This window comes from Fusarium falciforme, chromosome 12 (genome assembly GCF_026873545.1).
Source record: "Fusarium falciforme chromosome 12, complete sequence".
NCBI lineage: Eukaryota > Fungi > Ascomycota > Sordariomycetes > Hypocreales > Nectriaceae > Fusarium > Fusarium falciforme.
Genome location: NC_070555.1, coordinates 2,373,613 through 2,392,273, shown reverse-complemented (window position 1 = coordinate 2,392,273; position 18,661 = coordinate 2,373,613). Strand labels below are relative to the sequence as shown.

Genomic DNA, 18,661 nt, shown 5'->3' with positions numbered 1-18,661 from the left:
GTCTTGTCTTGCGTGTGTGTGCGTGCGCCAAGATGCCAAGCCAGAAGATGGAGATTTGGGCACGCACGAAACAATGTACGTGCGAAACCTACGTACGAGTTTCTAGATGAAGGATGGAGTTTCTTGGTCAACTAGGAAAAAATATGACAAAAAAGGACCAGGCAAAGACCACCGACTGAGCAGTGTCTTGCCCCACGTGTCCATAACTGCTCGTGTGTGTGTCCCTCCCCTTTGACTTTAAGCATAGTTTTTGCCTCGCATCATCAATCATGCCTAAATTGAAGCTCTTCGGGGAGCTGAAGCTAAAAACCAGCGCTGTATCCTCACGCACGCGACGCTCTCTCCCTCTGAGCAGGGGCTGCGGCTCCTCGGATCAAGCACAACTTCTGGGCGATCGACAAGACTTGACCAAGACGGCTCCACGCGACTTGGCAGATGGGAGTGTCTGCCTGGAAGCCTCGCCATTGGATCTCGACCCTGGTGATGGTGTCTGATGGCGGACGCCGTGGCGAAGCCACACCCACACCCCCCCTGCACAGCTTCCGACGAGCACTGACCCAATCATGAAGCGTCTTTAGCTTCAGATCTTGCCCACGTGGGGTGTTGAACGAATCTCATAGGGTTATGCTTAAATGTACCACCCGGGGAGCACACTGACAGGGGAACGCCCAATGCGGCAAACCAGCACGCTTCCCACTGCTGCGTGGCTTCGGCGCTGGGTGTCTACACCAAGTAATCGGTAGCCAGATCGTCTCACCGAGGGCACTTTGTCTCTGCTGCAGCGCCTTCTCGACTGCGGGTAGCGTCCGAGGTGGGGGTGGTATCGACAGTCCTGCAGGCAAAGCTCCAGTGCCCCCGAGAGTTTAAAAGAAGCTGTCTGAGACCCTCGATTTATCCTCTTCTTCTTGCTCGAGCATCCCTTTCTTCTCCATCCACCATCAGCAGCACACCCTCATTCGACTGCTTGGCTTCCTTTCTCCTTCTTTCCCGAACAAAAAAGCCAAACCAGTCAAGATGGTGCTCGAGGCTTACACCTACGTCTTTGCCCTAGGCACTTGCTTCGCCCTGCTCGAGGCCTACAACAACGGTGCCAGTAAGTAGCTCCCCTCTACTTCCCCTCCTCTCACCCTGGCGCCTATGACGCATCACACCCATCGACACAATTCACTAACATCTTTCCCCTCCAGACGATGTCGCCAACGCTTGGGCTACCAGCGTCTCATCGCGCTCGGTTACCTACCGAGGCGCCATGATCCTCTGCTGTATCTTCGAACTCCTCGGCGCCCTCACAGTCGGCGCCCGAACCGCCTCGACCATCAAGAACGGTATCATCCCCATGGAGGCCTTCCGTGACAACGCCGGCGTCCAGCTTCTCGCCTTCGCCTGTGCCTCCGCCGGTGCCTCTCTCTGGGTTATGTGGTGCACCCGACACAATGCCCACGTCTCTTCGACCTACTCTCTCATTTCCTCGCTCGCTGGTGTTGGTATCGCTACCGTCGGTGCTAGCAAGGTCCAATGGGGCTGGAACGGCGGCCAGGGTCTCGGTGCCATCTTTGCTGGTCTCGGTATGGCTCCCGCCATCGCCGGCTGCTTCGGTGCCATCATCTTCATGCTTGTTAAGCTTGTTGTCCACGTCCGCAAGAACCCTGTCCCCTGGGCTGTCTGGACCTCTCCCTTCTTCTTCCTGATCGCCGGTACTATCTGCACGCTCTCTATCGTCTACAAGGGTTCTCCCCGCCTTGGTCTCACTGAGAAGCCCGCCTGGTACATCGCTTCCGTCACCCTGGGTGTCGGCTTCGGTCTGTTCATCCTGTCTGCCATCTTCTTCGTCCCCTTCGTGCACGCTGTCGTCATCAAGCGCGACTACACCCTCCGCTGGTGGGATGCCTGGCAAGGACCCCTCCTGTTCAAGCGCCCTGCTCCTCCTGATGCTGAGAACGCCCGTGTCCCCAACTACGCCGTCATCCAGCACGACGCCGAGGACGACCAGGCCTCCAACCAGGACTCCGAGACCCAGTACGACCCCAAGAAGGGCAGCAACGACGATGAGATCACCCCCGCCCACCCCGCCCATGAGGTCACCAACGAGAAGCACACCCTCAACCTTGCCGAGTCTACTCAGGAGGGCTACCAGCGAATGCTTCGTGAGAACACTGAGAAGCACCACGCCAAGCTCCGCAAGTCCCGTGGTCCTCTTGGCTGGGCTATGCGCACTCTCCACGCCAACCCCATCGGTGCCGGTTCCATCCACGAGACTCACAACCTGATCGCCATCGTCAAGCGCATCCCCGCCCAGATCGTCGTCGCTCTCCTCTATGGTGCCCACTACGACATCCACACTGCTCAGATCGGTATCGAGGGTACTCCCGAGGGTAAGCGCATGGCTCGCGTCTACGCCAAGGCCCCCAAGTACTCCAACGAGGTTGAGTACCTGTACTCTTTCGTTCAGATCATCACTGCCTGCACTGCTTCCTTCGCTCACGGTGCCAACGATGTCGGTAACGCTGTCGGTGTCTGGGCTGGTATGTACGCTGCTTGGCACTCTGGCAAGCCTGCCGAGAAGAAGGCCGATGTCCCTCTCTGGCAGATTGGTATTGTCGCCGCCACCATTTGCATTGGTTTCATCACCTACGGATACAACATCATGAAGGGTAAGCATCACTCCACTGTATACTTGAAACTTCCACTAACAGACAATAGTTATGGGTAACAAGATCACCTACCACTCCCCCAGCCGTGGCTCCTCCATGGAGATGGGTGCCGCCATCACCGTCCTCGTCTTCTCCCAGTACAAGCTCCCCGTCTCCACCTCCATGTGCATCACTGGTGCCACCGTCGGTGTCGGTCTCTGCAACGGCAGCCTGAGCGCCGTCAACTGGAAGCGAGTCTTCCTCTTGGTCTTCTCCTGGATCATGACCATCCCCATCGCCGGTCTCATCGGTGGCTGTCTCATGGGTCTTGCCCTCAACGCCCCTCACTTTTAAACCCACACTCTATCCTCTCAACCTGTTTGAGCTTGAAGCTCGGTCTCTCTTTTAGAACGCCACGGAGAAGTGGCACAGTACACATGATATGAAATTAGAAAAGCGGGCTTGATATGCATAGAAAGATACCGAGATCGGAATTTGTTGCCAGTATTTACTTTAAGACCTTTAATTGACGGAGTTGAAACCCCGAACTACATTGCCTGAAAGATTCTGTGATGATTTGACAGTGAATATCTATTGCGACGGCAGAAAAAGATCTCAGCGCCGCGCTTTGTTCTCGACTTTTCAGCAGGCGGCACAAACAAGCCATGTAATCAAGTTCCAGAAAATACATATTAGAGCAGTGGTCAGCTGGTTTAGATACGTAGCACCGTGTACAATGCTGTAGACACCGTGTAGCTGGTACGTTGGCCCTTCTCGAGGCTGCACACGACATGATACTGCAATGGGATCGCCCCCATGCCCACTCAACCGACGTCTATGCATCCCTGAATCAAGTAGTATGGCAAAACTCTTGGCCCTTTCTTCCATGCAGAATATCGTCCTTGGCAAGCCACCCAAATCCTTGTCCCGGGTATCGTAGTATCACCCTCACACCCCCTCGAGGTTGCATCTTGGCAACCTCCCACCGGTTCCTTGGCATCAGCTTGGCGCAGGTAAATGTATCTTCCAAGACTCTCCCCTGGACTGACACACGTGAGTCTTGCAGGGAGGGGAAATGCCATGGTTTAGCAGGCCAACAGTTTCTCTGTCGAACGATTACCCCTAACCCGACATGGCATACGCACACGTGCTCGCCTTTGCTAGATGCTCGCTCGGCCCTGAGATTAATAGAACGTTGTATCTTTTAAAGACAAGCTTAGACTAGTCCTATTACTTTCGTATGCGTGCTAGTTGTTGACCTATCTCATAGTCGCTTGAGCGATTAGGCAGAGACCAAATGAACTATGCCAGTCTTGCCAAGAAAGCGACCCTCACCCCACGAAGACTGGCGTGATCCTTCCGGAACAGGGGTAAATCGCTCTTACAAGTCATTTGTTTGGAAAATCCCACAAATGTTCACCGAATACACCCAAAGATCCTTGCATTTGGGCGTTCGTCTGTGGGGGAAGTCCGAGTCAGTCATTAGAGTTACTCGCCACACTTGTATGATGAAACCAACAACTACTAGATTACACCATCACATCCGGCATGTCCGGCTATTTCATTCTAAAGGTAGAGTCAACGCGTGTATGCGGCCTTGGATATTGGTAGTTCCATGTACTCAGAGCAACTTCAGCTCTCAACAACGCTTATCGCTCACACCAAAAATTGCCAAAAAAGCCTAACGAGAGACCAGAAAACTTGATAAGATTAGTATTAGGTAAAATACTGCAAGCACAGGTGCCTCATGCTGGGTAGAGCATGGTGTGGTGCGCTTTTCGGTGGGTTGAGGTTGTTCTCTTTTGCATCACTACTCCTATTGCCAAACACAAGAAACGTACGCGATAAATCACTTTCAGACGAGAACATGTTTAGCTTTCTCTTCCGTTAACACTCAAGATGAAGATGCCGACTATCGTCCTAGTTGTTCCCAGCTCGTCTGTCGCAGACATTGCTAGGCATTCGAGAGAAAAGGTAGTCCTCATCATCAGCCAGTGTCTCTGGAACTTTCATCACCCAATATACTTCCAAGTTTCACAGAGAATCTCCTTTTCTCGTAAAAGAGCCTTGTCACGGAAATCAGGCAGATAGAACTTTTTCTATTCCCAGTACTATCTGTCAAGGGACATACATAGCCTCAACAGGAGCTCCCTGTGCACCCTGGATAATTTGTGGAGGCCATGTCAAATCCTCATGCCACTCCGTCTCATAAGAATATTCTCCGCTGCCAACGACGGCATCAATCCCAGGCAGAACTACATGCGCTTCGCCGTTTGGTGGAATTGATACATTCGTCTTCATGACGCCTGATTCACACCTCCAATACACACTGTACGGTCCTACGGGCGAGTCATACGTGGCCCGAGCCCATCGGATTGTACCACCAGGCCGTGGACGGATGATGGCGGACTCCCAACCAGGTGAGGCCGAAGACAAACCAGCCACGTATGCATGGAGAAAGTGGCATACGGCGCCCAGAGCATAGTGGTTGAAAGACGTCATTTGGCCGGGATTGATGGACCCGTCGGGGAGCATGGAGTTCCAACGCTCCCACTGCATAGCACGGTCAGGAACAATGGAGGCATGTTGGGGGCAAGAGATGGTACTTACAATTGTGGTTGCGCCCATCGTGATAGGATACAGCCAGCTAGGACAGTCGCGTTCCTGAAGCATCCTATATGCTGTGCCCACCATGTCGACATTGGCCAAGGTAGGTAGGATGTGCGGCGTCCCCACAAACCCAGTGTTGATCTTGAAGGCTTCCCATCTGGTCAGCCAGTCAAGTCTGGACCGCGCAGTCTGTATTTCAACCTCACTATCCAGGAGGTTAAAGTGGAGAGCCAGGACGTAGCTCGTCTGAGTGTCTGACGAAAGCCTTCCCTTGGGCGAAATGTATTCGTCTCGGAACAGCTTGCGTAACCTCCGCGCGTCGTTTCGGTAGCGCTGCGCGTCTTCAACTTCGCCCAACCGACCAGCGACTTTGGAAGCAACTTCGGTGGCATGAACCAAGTAGGCATTGGCAACCAAGTACGGATCAGTGGGTGTGTGCCCAGGAAGAGCAGGCGGAGACCGAGGGTCGAGCCAATCGCCGAACTGAGGCATCTCGGTGGAATAACTCCCCCGCTCGTCACGAGGGATCCCCTTGTTGAGCCACAATTTCATACTATCCCATTGCTTCCTTAAATGCTGTTCGTCTCCGAAGAAGTGGTATAGATCCCACGGTGTGAGAATCACAGTGTCACCCCAAGCTGCCATAGCCTTCTTTTCATTATGCTTCGGAGGCATAGGGATGGAGGGAACGACGTTAGGAACGACCCCTCCTAGGTCTCCCTGATCGGCCTCGACGTCCTGGAGCCAGCCTCCGATGAACGCCGCTGTATCGTAAAGGAAACTTGCGGTGGGGGTGAAGACCTGAATATCGCCTGTCCACCCTAACCGCTCGTCGCGTTGGGGGCAATCCGTAGGGACAGAAATAAAGTTTCCCCGCATTGACCATATAGTGTTTTCGTGAAGCTTGTTGATATGATCATGGGAGCATTCAAATGTTCCAGTCCTGCGAAGATCTGAAGAAATCACAATCGCTGTGAAGTCGGAGAGGCTGCAGGCGTCGTAGCCCGTCACTTCCGCGTATCTGCATTAAACCGTTAGAAGAATTCAATGCAACGAGTGACGCATGGGAACTTACCTAAAACCATAGAATGTGAACTTTGGTTCGTACCCGCGCGTCTGACCTCCCAGGTGTATCAAGGTGCTCGCCCTGGCCGTTCTCAGTGGTCTCGTTCCTAGTTCACCATGTTCCATGACTTCTGCATGTCGAATGGTAACAGTTCCTGTCCCAGGAATGTCGATATTCACCCTCAGCCAACCAGCCAGATTCTGCCCAAAGTCTAGGACCTTCTTTCCGCTCGATGTTGTGATGAGTCTTTGCGGCTGCAGCTCCAGGACACGACGAACAGGAGGCGCTTCAGGCGCTATCAAAACGGCTCCTGGAAACGGAAGAACCTCAACAGAAGGGTAAAGCTTGCCGGAAGATGCCTGAGGAGTGGCCCAAAACGGGTCATGTTGTCTGCTGTCATAGACTTCGCCGTTGTAAATCTCGGAACTGAGGACAGGACCGTCGACGAGGACCTCCCAGGTGTGGTCAGTTCGGCAAATGACCTGGCCATTCGCCTCAAGCTGACCTAGAAACCCCAACCGGTCCCCCCATATGTTGGAGACTCCTGGGCGTCCGAGCCTTCCAGCAAACCAGCCTTCACCTAGATACACTCCGATCGTATTGTGTCCTGGAAGCAAATATCTGGTAACGTCATACGTCTGGTAGTGTAGTCGGTGTCGATATGACTGCCACCCGGGAGAAAGCACTTGATCGCCAACCACATGGCCGTTGATTTCCACTTGATAGATGCCGTGGGCGGTGGCATAAAAACGAGCAGGCCCGCCGTCGTATGCAAAGGTCTTCCTCATGCGAAATGGCGGCTTAGGCTTGTCGGCATCTTGAGGTGGGCCACTTATCAAGCTTGCCTCCCAATCGTTTCGCTTCAAGAGGGCAGCCTCGGCTCTAAGCTCCGCCCAACCTGTCTGCACTCCGTTTGTGCCAGTAGCTCGTACACTGATGTGAACGGCTTCTCTCGAAACCAACGCCGATGACGGCCAAGGTACAAGTGAAGATTTAGACGAATCGACTCGGAAAGACTCTGTCTTTCCTCGCCGCTTGATGACAATCTCATAAGCTGACTGCTTCCAGTCGCGCACAGTGGTTGCGGAAAATCGCCACGACAGTCTGGGTGCAGGATGGAATATCCCAAACCCATTTTGATAGTGTTCCGCCTTCAGCTCGGCGATCGTGATTTCTTCCGTGCATGACGGGAAGTCTTGACTGAGGTCTCCCATGATTGTGGACTGAAAGGACAAGACAACAAGGATACGGGTAATGTCGAGACCATTAACGGCAGAAAAGAAGGACAAAAAAAGGGGGGCAATGAAAGGATAGGAAATGGTCTGAATAATCTCCGAGACTCAAGTTCAAGCGTTGCCTGCTTTATAGTTGCTGGTATGGGGGACCTATCTGAATACTGGAGACGCCATTAAAACGGGTTTGAATCTCGGAGAGTCGACGCCAGACTCATACCTGGAACTTGCGGTTCTATTGCGGGGGAAAGGGGACCGAGCTGAATACGGAGCCCCATAGAAACCCCGACTCCGTCCCTCGGGAATCGAGAGCGGAGGTTGGAGCGGAGGAATTGTGGATCCGCGGTCCTGGACCAGGCCGTCGGAATCACGCGTGCTCACTCCAGGAACTCAGCCTCTCGAGCATGCCAGTCGAGGATGTAGAACCCATGGTCGTGATCTAGTGCCCTGCATTAGTCGCATGGCGAGGAGCCCCAGCATCTCCTACGAGATGTCTTGACATCTACAAGGCGCTTCGGCTGTAGATGGATGAATATGATCCGGGCACCCCTGAACTCTCTCCCTTGTCTAAGAAATTCACCGTAGTGTTTCTTAATCATGCTTTAGGCTACCAATGGCAATAGTTACACAATGAGTTTGTGCAACGTTCAGACTGAGCCCCCAGAGCTAACCGTCGTAGGATTACACCAATTTTGAGCATCTTGAATCAAGGCACTAGGAAACTCCAGTCCCTCACTCGCTTTTGAATCCAGCCTAGATAGAATGTCGAGCAAGGCGCTAAAGAGCATTTCGGCCTGTGCCCTAATGGTTGCGTTATCTGAGTTGTGAAGAAGTTCGAGCAATATGGCACCTACGCGCCTAACCTTGTCCACCTACCAGAATGAATTAGCTATGGGAGATGAATCAGAGAAAAAGACTTCACAGACCGCTGTCTCTCCTTGTGCCGCGATGCATATGAATGGAGTGCCCTGCAGGTCATCTAGGAAATCCCGTATGATCTCAAGCTTTCGACTTGCCCAAGAGAGTGGGCTCTCGCTGAGTCCAATTACCATCAGAAGGCCGTGGTCGATGCATGTTTGCAATATTAGCAGTCTCATGCAGTGGAAGATTGTCATTATATTGCTCCGCTGCGCCCAGAAACAGGTCGTTTTGTAGGCCCGAACGCTTTCGTGAACATCTGGATTTTTGTCCCCGTCTGGCCGTCGAACCCACGGTGGCACTTCATTGACCAGCGCTGTAAATTTGAGATATCTTTCGATCAGGGAATTAATATCTTGATCGGTTCTATCCGAACTTATCGTCGATGGCGAGTTCGTCTCGGCATGTCGTGTGTGACTGGCAATATCGATTATAAGGCTAGCTGCCGCTGCTGAGATTCTCCGTCGAAGGTGGAATCCAACAAAGATGCGAGATTCGAGATCGGCTTGATTCGCCTCTCGGGAGGAATCGAGAAATGGCACCACCTCATCACCTCTCTCTTGAAGGGTGATGCCGCCGCATATCCTCTCGTCAATGATGGGTGGCCGAGTTTTGAAAGCGACTTGAGTCTTTTCAGCAAGGTATAGATGCCAGAAGTTGATGCGAAGGAGCTGAGACTCGATCTGGGAAGGGCGGGAAATAGAGGCCTCATCGAACAATCGCATTCTCTGCGCAAGGCAGCAAGCCTCTGTGTGGTAGTGCCAGGAGGCACCCACCTTTCCAGTAGTGTTTTGGGCGTAGGATGAATGCCACATTCGAATTGTGAGTGAGGTCGAATCAGGATGCTCGAGATCATAGGCTTCGTAGACCCTCAGCATTGACTTGGAGGCTTCAAAGAATATATCAGACAACGATTTCGGATTTTGGAAAAGGCTCTCAGGGACAACCGAGATAATATGGGCACATAGCGCCGTGATGAGGGTGAAGCGCCTCAACAGCGCCATGAGCGTAAGGGTTTCGGGGCTGGGACTCTCCGTAGAGGGACAATCTGGGAGTTCGTCTCCAAGAAGAAGAATACCGGCTCTGAGTGTTGGTTCATGGGCAATCGGGGTGTTGGGAAAGAGGAATTGCATGAACAAATCGATACATTCGTGTGCCACTTGCTCTATGTTGCCAGAAAGACCCTGTAATGAGTTGAATCGGGACATGAAGCGTCTTCTGATATGGAGAAACTCGTCCCAGAAGATGTTACCCGGTGTGGATGTGACGGAGCAAGGCGAATCGACGAATGTATGAATCACTGCGGGAACGGAGCTCATCCTCGTCCTCGCAGAACTGCCCCCAAGCCCGTCGTCCCGTACAGGCACTGGCGCGAAGAGCAACGGATCGTGACCAGAATCTCCATGTCTCTGGTTACCCACGCAGGGCCGTCTTTGCGGAAGAATCTCAGGGACATCTGTGGGGCGTTTTGCAACCCGTGGACCGCGTCGTCGAAGGATAGTTCGGCGCTCGCAAGGGATGCCGGAACGGCTGCACCGAGAGCAAGGATCTGCGCCGTTGCATTTTACTTTGCGTCTCTTGCAGTGATCGCATGCATGTGAGCTGACCATTGTCCGGGTGACAAAAGTGAGGGGAAATGCCTCATGGAAGAGTCCGAGATGCGGTGGGTAAATCGTGTTGAAGCTGGAATCGTGTGAGCAACTGCAGTAGCAACAAACCGAACTACCGACGAGCGGGGGACGGGGTAACTGCGGGGCCAACAACCAAGAGCCACAATTGTTCCGCCCTGTAACTTACAGTCTTGGGGCAAGTTCTGCCCAATGATGCTCTGAGCAAGACACGACCAGTATCACACTACTTGCGCCACAAGTTCGCTTACGAGTAAAAAACTTAACTCAACCACATGTATCCCAACTCAGGGGATCACTTTCCCCACGTTGTAGCCATTTCCCCGGGACATAAAGTAGGTAAGTAATGTTTGGGGTTGCGGGGAAGTGTATGGGGCATCCGAATGGCCTAGAACCTTGGCTGGTCTTGAGGTCATTGGAGGCATGGTTTAAAAGACTCGGATACTTCCTCCTTCCCACCGAGATTGTCTTCAGGCAGAGTTTTCATCTCATTCGAATAATTCCACTCAGCTTTTCTCCCAGCCAGAGCCCTCGTTGCGTTCAACACCCTGACCGTCACAATGACAACTGGCATACTGGATAACGACAATGACATGTACACCAAGCCTGGCAGTTCCGTGCGCTGCGTTGAGAGACACGAGGGCGTTGCCCTCAAGTCGAGTCACGACAAACTTGGCCTACGAGCTTCCGCATGGAGATTTCGAAAGGTAGCGTACTCACAACCCCGTGTCTGACTTGCCTGAGCTTACTCTGTTGCAGGCTGTTCTTGTTTGCAATCTTCTTTGTATTGCTGCTGCCTGTGATGGCTTCCAAATCAATCTCAATGGTGAGTTCTCAGCATCCTGACTTGTTGAACGAGCGGCCTATACAGATCTAACCACGCACTAGGAAATATTATTGCCAACCAAGGGTTTATCAACCACGTCGGATTCCTGAACGATGAAGGAGAATATGTGCTGAAAGCTCAGTATACCGCTCTCTGGGGCGCTCTGCAGTCTCTGGGTCAGATCTTGGGCATGCTCTTACTCAACCCTGTTTCAGACAGGATTGGACGCAAGCAGACATTGTATGTTCTCTGGGTGATACTAGCAGCGGTAAGTCCCCGATCAGACGAGAACCCCCAAAGCACAGAAACGTTGGTATTCTAATGTTGTCATTTTATCTAGTCTATTGCTATCGAAACCGTCGTTCGTGACTGGAAGGATTGGGCGGGAGCCAAACTTCTAGCTGGAGCCGGGATTGGTGCACTCCAGGCGACATTGCCCGTCTACATCACAGAATGGTCTCCTGTCAATATTCGAGGCGCCATGGTACTCACTTATGGATTCTGGAACACCATCGGCAACTTCTTGGCTCCCATGATTCTCACAATCATGCATGCCGTCAACCCGCTGGATTACAAAACTCCCATCTTGACTCAGTGGGGCTTCCTAGGCCTGATGCTGCCAATATTCATTTGGCTTCCAGAGACCCCCGGTAAGAGACTATGCCTTCCATTGTTTGGTTCCTGTGAAGCTGACTGATTTGTAGCCTACTATGCGGAGAGGGATCAAGACGAGCTAGGCAAGAAGACACTGAAGCGTGTCAACGGTCACGTGCAAGATTACGACGTCGAGACAGAGTACGCCATCATCAAAAACACGATACTTGAGGAAAGGAACCTACGAGAGGAAAATGGGCTGAACGACAAGTCTTTTGCCGACATCGTCACAACCTATTTGGCTTGCTTCAAGGGCTCCAATGCTCGCAGGACCCTTGGCGCCGCCCTGCCGGCCTGTGCCCAGCAACTGACCGGCCTTTCTTTCTTAAACACCTACGCAAGCTTATTCTTTAAGCAGAGTGGCTTTGATAACGCTTTCCTCATATCCACCATTTTGAGTAAGCTTCTTGCAACCACCTCCCAGAACTTGACTAACCTTATCCCTTTGCAGCTATTATCCAGCTCGTCTCCGCATTGGCTTTGATCCTCATTTCCGACAAGGCTGGTCGAAGAAGTCCTACATTTGTCTCTGTTATCGGCTGCTCGTTGAGCATGATGGTAGTCGGAATCCTCGGCTTCGTAAACAAGACGACACCGATTCAAAACCTCCTCATCTTCGTTGCTTGCGTTTGGGCCTTCTTTAATAAAGCTCGTAGGTCATGCCCAAATGTTCCAATCTTCCCATTTGTTAACCTTATTCCACTAGTTGGCAGCATTGGATGGGCTTTTGTTGGCGAAGTAGCGTCGCAAAAGCTTCGCGCTCGTACTGCCGGCGTGGCAGCAGCATCGTCAGTTGTTTTTGGTCTCACCTTCAACACCACAGTTCCTCTCATGCGTAAGTTGGCGTGACTTGATGAATAAGGGGAAAACATTGCTAATTGATTGAACCAGTGGACACCAATGGTGCTGACTGGAACTATAAAACAGCATGGCTGTTTTTCGGCACTGGATTGGTGACTACTCTTGTTGTCTACTTTTATGTGCCCGAGCCTTCGCAGCGGAATCCAGCCGAGATGGATGAAATGTATGAGAAACATGTCCCTGCTCGAAAGATGCGCAAGTACGTTACCGATGTGCAGAAAGCTGCCCATGTTAACGACCATCCGACTGCGTAATAACTTCTAGCCATACACACGATAAAGACCTGATGTATTGAATGGGGTGGATGAGAGGAGGCTGTTGGGTGCTTAGATTGTAGCGTATGGAGGATGGTGAGGGCATGGGTCTGAGATAATCTTCTTATACTCAACGAGATAAAGGAGAGAGCAGGGAATTGCCCACGCTCACAGGATAGACCAGGCAAGAGGAGCACGGTGTCTGAAGGAAAATGCCATCTTTTTTTTTTACACATCGCAGGACCCTGGTGTCTTCTGCATTGTTTGGCCTCATTCCATTGATCAAGTGAATCCGATCACTTCCGAATCCGGTAGTCCTCCACTTGCCTCATTGGGATCCTGGAGATTGGTTTCAAAACACGTTAGGGAGTCACATGGTCTAGGCCTTTGAAGAAATTGCCTCAGTGAAAGTTACAGGCATTTGTTGCACGGCCTGCACTCATCAACGGCTATGCGGCAGTGGCTGAAAATACCTAATGCACCTCAACCCTTCGCAATGGGGAAAGGGTGGCCATGCTTGTCGCATTTATCGGACAGGGAAAGGCACGGCGCTGAGACCCAGACCTTGTCTCGACGGCTGATTGGTGTCGTTGTGAAATTCAACATCAAAATGAAGACTTGTGCCAGCACACTGGTTTTTAGGACTTAGGGTTAAAGTCTGGCTACCCACTGCCCATGACCAGAAACACCTTGACAATCAAGCTGCTAATAAGAGCAAAGTTGAGAGGCCAAACGCAAAGTTGTAGAACGATGTCTGTCTCGTTTGCCGGTCACGGCTCTCAGGGCTGTTCCCAATTCATGCAAGAGAGCGTTCGATGTGTATTGACTGAACAGCGCAGAGGAGAGTAGGCAATGCGGTCTAATGACTGCCCGTCTTATTTTGCCTTTAATTTATGCTTGGTTTCTGAAACAGACTTCCTCGACTCGTAGGGTGGGGATCTTGCAGGGGTCTCGACAGGCTGATGTCGATTCCAGCATATAATAGGGCATCACCTGGTGCTTCCATGGCCGTGTGGCACGATTACTAGTCACAAGTTATTGTTATAAAAATGCGGCTAACACTGTCTCTCCTCGCTGTAGGCGCTTCAGCTCTACAATCTGGAACTTGCGACTATAGCAAGAACAACTGGTATGATGGCGAGACATCTTGCATCAACCCCGATCAGACGGCTTCAGTCGACTTCACCTGGCCTCCACTACTCTCCAAAGGGGCCAAGTTTGTCTACGCGGTTGACGGGATCAATGGCACCGATATTTCTGACATTGAACCTTTGATGGACCCCAATAAGGTCAAGGACCGAAAGGCGACATTGGTGGGATGGTGGCTCGAGTACGACTCGATATCGCTGAACAATACTGATCTTCTCATGCTCACCGAGATGAACGTGTTCTTTACCAACACCACAAACAAAATCGGAGGGGGACACAATGGATGCGAAGGACTCCTGGGAACAAAGTGCCTTGAGAAGATCAACAGCACCCTTCGCGAACTGTGGGATGATGATCAACAATTTGGAGCGCCCTTGCTCAATCTAAACGATGAAGCGGATTCAATTCTTGAGGTTTGCCCCAAGGACTTTTTCTCGACCTGGGAGAAGCTGCAACCCCGAATGGACACACTCAATCAAAACACGGACTTTAACACGATGCGTAAGTTGTCTTGCTCCATTGCTTTAGCCTCCAAACACTGACATCACTGTCTAGTGCTCGCATCCGAAGCACCACCAAAAGTCAGTCCATGGGACCAACACAGTACCGATGCTGCATTGCCCTCTGGAAACAAGTCATTCACCTACTCAAGAACCATGTACGACAAGAGAGAGCTTGCATTCCAAGAGCGAAAGGCGGCTGTGGCAATCTTGATGCGCTATCCTGCACGAGACAGTGAGACCAACGATGCGGTGCGGAATACAACAACCGACGACATTAGTGTTGAGTTTGTCTGCACTAAGCTGAAGGAGACGAGCTCCGATGACAGCAATGAAGATGACGACAAGACTAACAGTCAGAATTCTGATGACAAGGATGCTGCTGGTAGTGTCCGTGTACCGGGGGTTGTTCTGTCGGCCATGATTCTCGGCGTGTTGCTATGGGAGCTGGTTTAAGATTGTACGACCAACAATTTCGAGGAAGATGTTAGAGGGGATGAATGGATATATAGTAGTAAGGGTGCTATGATGTTTATACCATTTTATCAATACTATCCTGTTACTCTTAAATAGTCTCACCATAGTCGGCGGTCTCTTCCATGTGAATAGAACGGCAAGTCGACTCGAACCCTCTCGTGATCTCCTTAATGTTTAACATCCCTCTCACATGAGTCTGTCCTACCAATCGCCTGCAAGGTCATGTATTGCCGAGACAACAGATATGACGGTAGAACCTGCTTGAAAACTCATCCGCTAGGCTAATCTCATCGAGCCTCATCCAAGAGTAAGTGCCAGAAGAACGCATAACCAGCAGTATATAATAGCATATCGTTTCCTGAGTAGGCATGGAAAATCACTAGGTGATCTTTGAAAGATTATTACGCAATCCAGTCAGTTGGGTTATCGTTCCCAGCTGGCAGATAGCACGTGGGTCATGAAACAACCAAATACCTATATGAAGGCCTTAGGTTATCCTCTCCTAATGATGGCTGAGGAGACATAATGAATGGTAAATTCATCTGAAGGACCCTTTTCCATTAGAGCCATGGTCATGAAATATCGTGTGCAGATTTATTTACAAAATTTGAGAGGGCTTCGATTCTTTGCCGTTCTCGAAGGTCGTTTATTGGGAGGCGTCGTCGCAATGAGTGATGCACATGAAAAAGACCGTCATCACTGAGCTCGCGCGAAGATTGCCGGTCTCGCTTCCTGAATATTGATGATTGCCTGTAGTACGTCACTTCACGCTTGGGCGATCGATGTTTTCAAAGCACATGTTCATTGCAGCAAGAGCCCATTTGACGACAGTACCGTAAAGGTATCGTGGCGTCTCGCGTCATCCGCCGATCTTCCTCTTGTCTCTAATTATGCTTCTTAGCGTTCCTCAGATAAAGATAGGAACGGAAAGGTTGGCTGGGAGCGGCAGAGACCGTCCGTAGCTCCGGCAATTCCCAAAGCTTCCCCTCTTTTCTCGATGCTCGCCAGGACGGATGTGTTAAAGATCTGCGGCAGCTGAAAGTGAGACAAAGCTCGTGAAAGACATGTTGACGTCCTGAAGCTTTGGATTGGGTCACCTGCTTAAGACATGTCTTGGAGGCTTTGGGTTGTAGCGAATTAATTTTCTATTGACGAGACAATCAGCCTGTTGCGTAATTTGGGTTTGGCTTGGTACTAGGAGATTTGTATCAATGACGGGTATAAAGAGTGAGGAAGGCCCCGAGATGGTCTCATTCAAATCATTCACCTTCCAAACAATTTCGATCAAAAACCAGTTACTAGTCCCTGCTTTTACTATCAACATGGCCGACCGCGTGGTACGTCATTACGACTTTTGCCTTCGTTTAAGCTGGGTCTGACTGTATTCGCAGAAAGTTCGCTATACCTACCACACTATTGAAGACTTTCAACAATTCAACAAGCAACTGAGGGAGTAGGTTGTGCTTAATAGTATCGTCAATTTTGTCTAACATGTTTTCCTGCACAGAATCATCCAGCAGGACACTGGCGAGGAGGCCTGGATCGAAACCAAGTCGCTGCCTCCCATTGGGTTTTCCCCGTAAGTACATCGGCGTCTAGCCTTGGCCAGGTTCGTAGGCTAACCGGAGACTACATACAGACCCCTCAGTGCTGAAGGTGTTCAAAAGCTGAAGGGACTTTCTGGCGTGAGAATCGAAGAAATTCCGGACTACGAATGATTCAGTCAACCGAGGTAACCCGTAGCGTAGAAGATGAATACTGTGAGGAAATGACAGGTTGAACTATGCGCAATGATTCTTGTGACTTCGCTCGTTTATGATTTTGTGATGATCACGGCATCTCAAGCTATCGACTTTTAACCCTAGCATGCATCACTAACCTCTTTTCTTTCGTGATTATGGCGGAAGCCCTCTTTTACAGACATCGCTGAGAATATGTGATTCACACAACGGTCCGCCATGGACGCGGGCCCTGGAGGCATTGAGCCGAAACCAATTTCCATTTCCAACGTTCTATGAGTTGAACCATTGCTACTTCAGACAAGTCTTCTTCCAGCAAATACGCGCCACATAGTCTGTCGAGCCTCTGAAAAACAAGTGGTAGTCAGTTGATCCTTGAGATCCATCTAGTGACCCAACTGTTCCGTATGGCATGGCTGAGTCGTCCCGCAATCGCATTTGCCCCTGCCTCTGTTTCACCGCTTCGAGTAATTCATCCAACGCCCTCTTGTCACCCTCTTCGTTGTTGCTAGCTGGATTCAACGTGGCATCCTCAGCCGCCATCTGCTCCTCCTTCTCATCATCCAATTCATCTTCGGGCCAGGCTTCTGAAAATTCTAACAACTCACCGTCACTCTCTGCCTCGATCCACGGACTCGGCAAGATCCATTCACTAAACGCAATATACCTCTGGGGCGAAACTCCCTTGTTGAAAGCCTTGGAGTTGTTTTCGATGATCCCATATGTCTGGTCGTAAAGACGAAAGTCGACGAGATTGGAGAGGCTAGTTCGGATAGAGTCAAAGACAGTCTCCCAGGTGCCAGAAAAGGTAAAGACTCTGGCATTATCGGCTTCGTGGCCAAAAGCACCACGGGGCCAACTCTTCCAGTCGTCTGTCCGTAGGCCCCATTTTTCGATGCTCTCTTCTTCGACGAGGAGGTACGAGGCGATGCGAACGTCTTTTAGGTGTAGGCTCTTTAGTGTCTTTTGAGAGTAGACCCAGTCAATGTGATCATGGTGCCCAATTACAAAGTTTTCTAATGTCAAAGACTCGAGTTTAGGGAATAAAAGATTGCGACCGTCGAACTGGCCTGGGACGGTACCCCATTCTTGGTCGAACTTCAAGGTGAGAGCAGTGAGATTGTGAGCGATGGGTGCAAGCAGCTCTGTCTGCAAAAAGGGCTCCTGGGACTTGTCAGTATCTATTATTTATGTCTGGACTTGTGCTCAGATCTCACAAAAGTCTGACGTTCGTCTTTGTAGACGTCACGATCAGGACCATGCTTGTTATACTCAGTCGCTATGGACAGGTGTAGCTCCTTGACGTCCTTCATGACATTCCTAAAGGCATTCGACTTTGTGAAATTCGGGATTGGGAGATTTTGCAAGTTCTCAATGGTGAGAGATCGGACAGCGGAATTCTTGGGATTGGCGGCTCGCTTGTCCAAAGCTCCAAAGACGGCTTTGAGCGTGTTGATGCGCGATTCGGCCTCTTCGACATGATCCGAGAATGGATCTTTATCGGCGATTACTTGACATCGATCGCTGAATCGAAGCTCAAGAGCTTTCAGATGTGGGAGCTCGGTGATGCGGTTAATGGCGGTCTCAAAGGCGGGATATTGGCCGTCTTTCTCTTCCCAGCGCTGCCAGACCTTGTAGTCTCGCCTCAATTCGAGATCATCGGGCGTAGAATGAATGATGACGTGATGGACTTGTTGTGCGGCGTTCTGCAGGTTGAGAGAACGATGCCATGATTCGAAATCTTCACCTTTCGGCCTGGTGTGCGCAAGAGTCAAACTCTTGCAGAGCGGCATTGCCAAGGTTGTGAGCGCCCTCAGATGTACGGATACGGGTTGGATGCGCGACATGTGTCTAGAGCCGCGAGTTTCAAGTCTGTACAAATGGAGCTGTGAAAAATCTGAGCGAGGCAACAGGATTTGTAGGCAGCAGTTTAAGCTCTGACCACGGTGTGTGTTGGTTCTGGCTAAAACAGGGTTGTCCCGAGTTTGCGCCGGACTCGGCGTCAGAGGAGAGTCTGTAGGTTGAATTGACCAAACGCACATGATCAAATGCATAATACCTACATCTTGGCTCACGAATGTGCAATGACAGTACTTTATTGGAAATATCAGACACTC

At 51.0% G+C, this 18,661-nt stretch overlaps 7 protein-coding genes across 7 annotated transcripts; 4 read left to right on the top strand and 3 right to left on the bottom strand.

Moving 5' to 3' along the window:
• Positions 1–1,014: 1,014 nt before the first annotated feature.
• On the top strand, positions 1,015–2,984 carry NCS54_01453500 (Phosphate transporter; the record flags this gene model as incomplete). Its single annotated transcript, XM_053159681.1, has 3 exons — positions 1,015–1,093; positions 1,188–2,651; positions 2,701–2,984. The coding sequence occupies 3 exons, from the start codon at positions 1,015–1,017 to the stop codon at positions 2,982–2,984; spliced, it is 1,827 nt and encodes a 608-aa protein (XP_053015656.1).
• A 1,764-nt stretch (positions 2,985–4,748) lies between these two features.
• On the bottom strand, positions 4,749–7,520 carry NCS54_01453400 (Alpha-L-rhamnosidase; the record flags this gene model as incomplete). The annotated part of the gene is made up of 3 exons (XM_053159680.1): positions 4,749–5,183; positions 5,241–6,261; positions 6,316–7,520. 3 exons carry the CDS (start codon positions 7,518–7,520, stop codon positions 4,749–4,751), a joined length of 2,661 nt encoding a protein of 886 aa, XP_053015655.1.
• A 665-nt stretch (positions 7,521–8,185) lies between these two features.
• Positions 8,186–9,775, bottom strand: NCS54_01453300 (Hypothetical protein; the record flags this gene model as incomplete). The annotated part of the gene is made up of 2 exons (XM_053159679.1): positions 8,186–8,410; positions 8,465–9,775. 2 exons carry the CDS (start codon positions 9,773–9,775, stop codon positions 8,186–8,188), a joined length of 1,536 nt encoding a protein of 511 aa, XP_053015654.1.
• An 869-nt stretch (positions 9,776–10,644) lies between these two features.
• NCS54_01453200 (MFS domain-containing protein) lies at positions 10,645–12,679 on the top strand (the record flags this gene model as incomplete). The annotated part of the gene is made up of 8 exons (XM_053159678.1): positions 10,645–10,791; positions 10,844–10,910; positions 10,973–11,178; positions 11,251–11,560; positions 11,615–11,962; positions 12,016–12,216; positions 12,271–12,399; positions 12,456–12,679. The coding sequence occupies 8 exons, from the start codon at positions 10,645–10,647 to the stop codon at positions 12,677–12,679; spliced, it is 1,632 nt and encodes a 543-aa protein (XP_053015653.1).
• Positions 12,680–13,728: 1,049 nt separating this feature from the next.
• Positions 13,729–14,784, top strand: NCS54_01453100 (Hypothetical protein; the record flags this gene model as incomplete). Its single annotated transcript, XM_053159677.1, has 2 exons — positions 13,729–14,329; positions 14,384–14,784. The coding sequence occupies 2 exons, from the start codon at positions 13,729–13,731 to the stop codon at positions 14,782–14,784; spliced, it is 1,002 nt and encodes a 333-aa protein (XP_053015652.1).
• Positions 14,785–16,016: 1,232 nt separating this feature from the next.
• On the top strand, positions 16,017–16,523 carry NCS54_01453000 (Hypothetical protein; the record flags this gene model as incomplete). Its single annotated transcript, XM_053159676.1, has 4 exons — positions 16,017–16,142; positions 16,197–16,258; positions 16,313–16,384; positions 16,445–16,523. The coding sequence occupies 4 exons, from the start codon at positions 16,017–16,019 to the stop codon at positions 16,521–16,523; spliced, it is 339 nt and encodes a 112-aa protein (XP_053015651.1).
• Positions 16,524–16,835: 312 nt separating this feature from the next.
• NCS54_01452900 (Hypothetical protein) lies at positions 16,836–18,337 on the bottom strand (the record flags this gene model as incomplete). The annotated part of the gene is made up of 2 exons (XM_053159675.1): positions 16,836–17,708; positions 17,762–18,337. The coding sequence occupies 2 exons, from the start codon at positions 18,335–18,337 to the stop codon at positions 16,836–16,838; spliced, it is 1,449 nt and encodes a 482-aa protein (XP_053015650.1).
• Between the last annotated feature and the right edge of the window lie 324 nt (positions 18,338–18,661).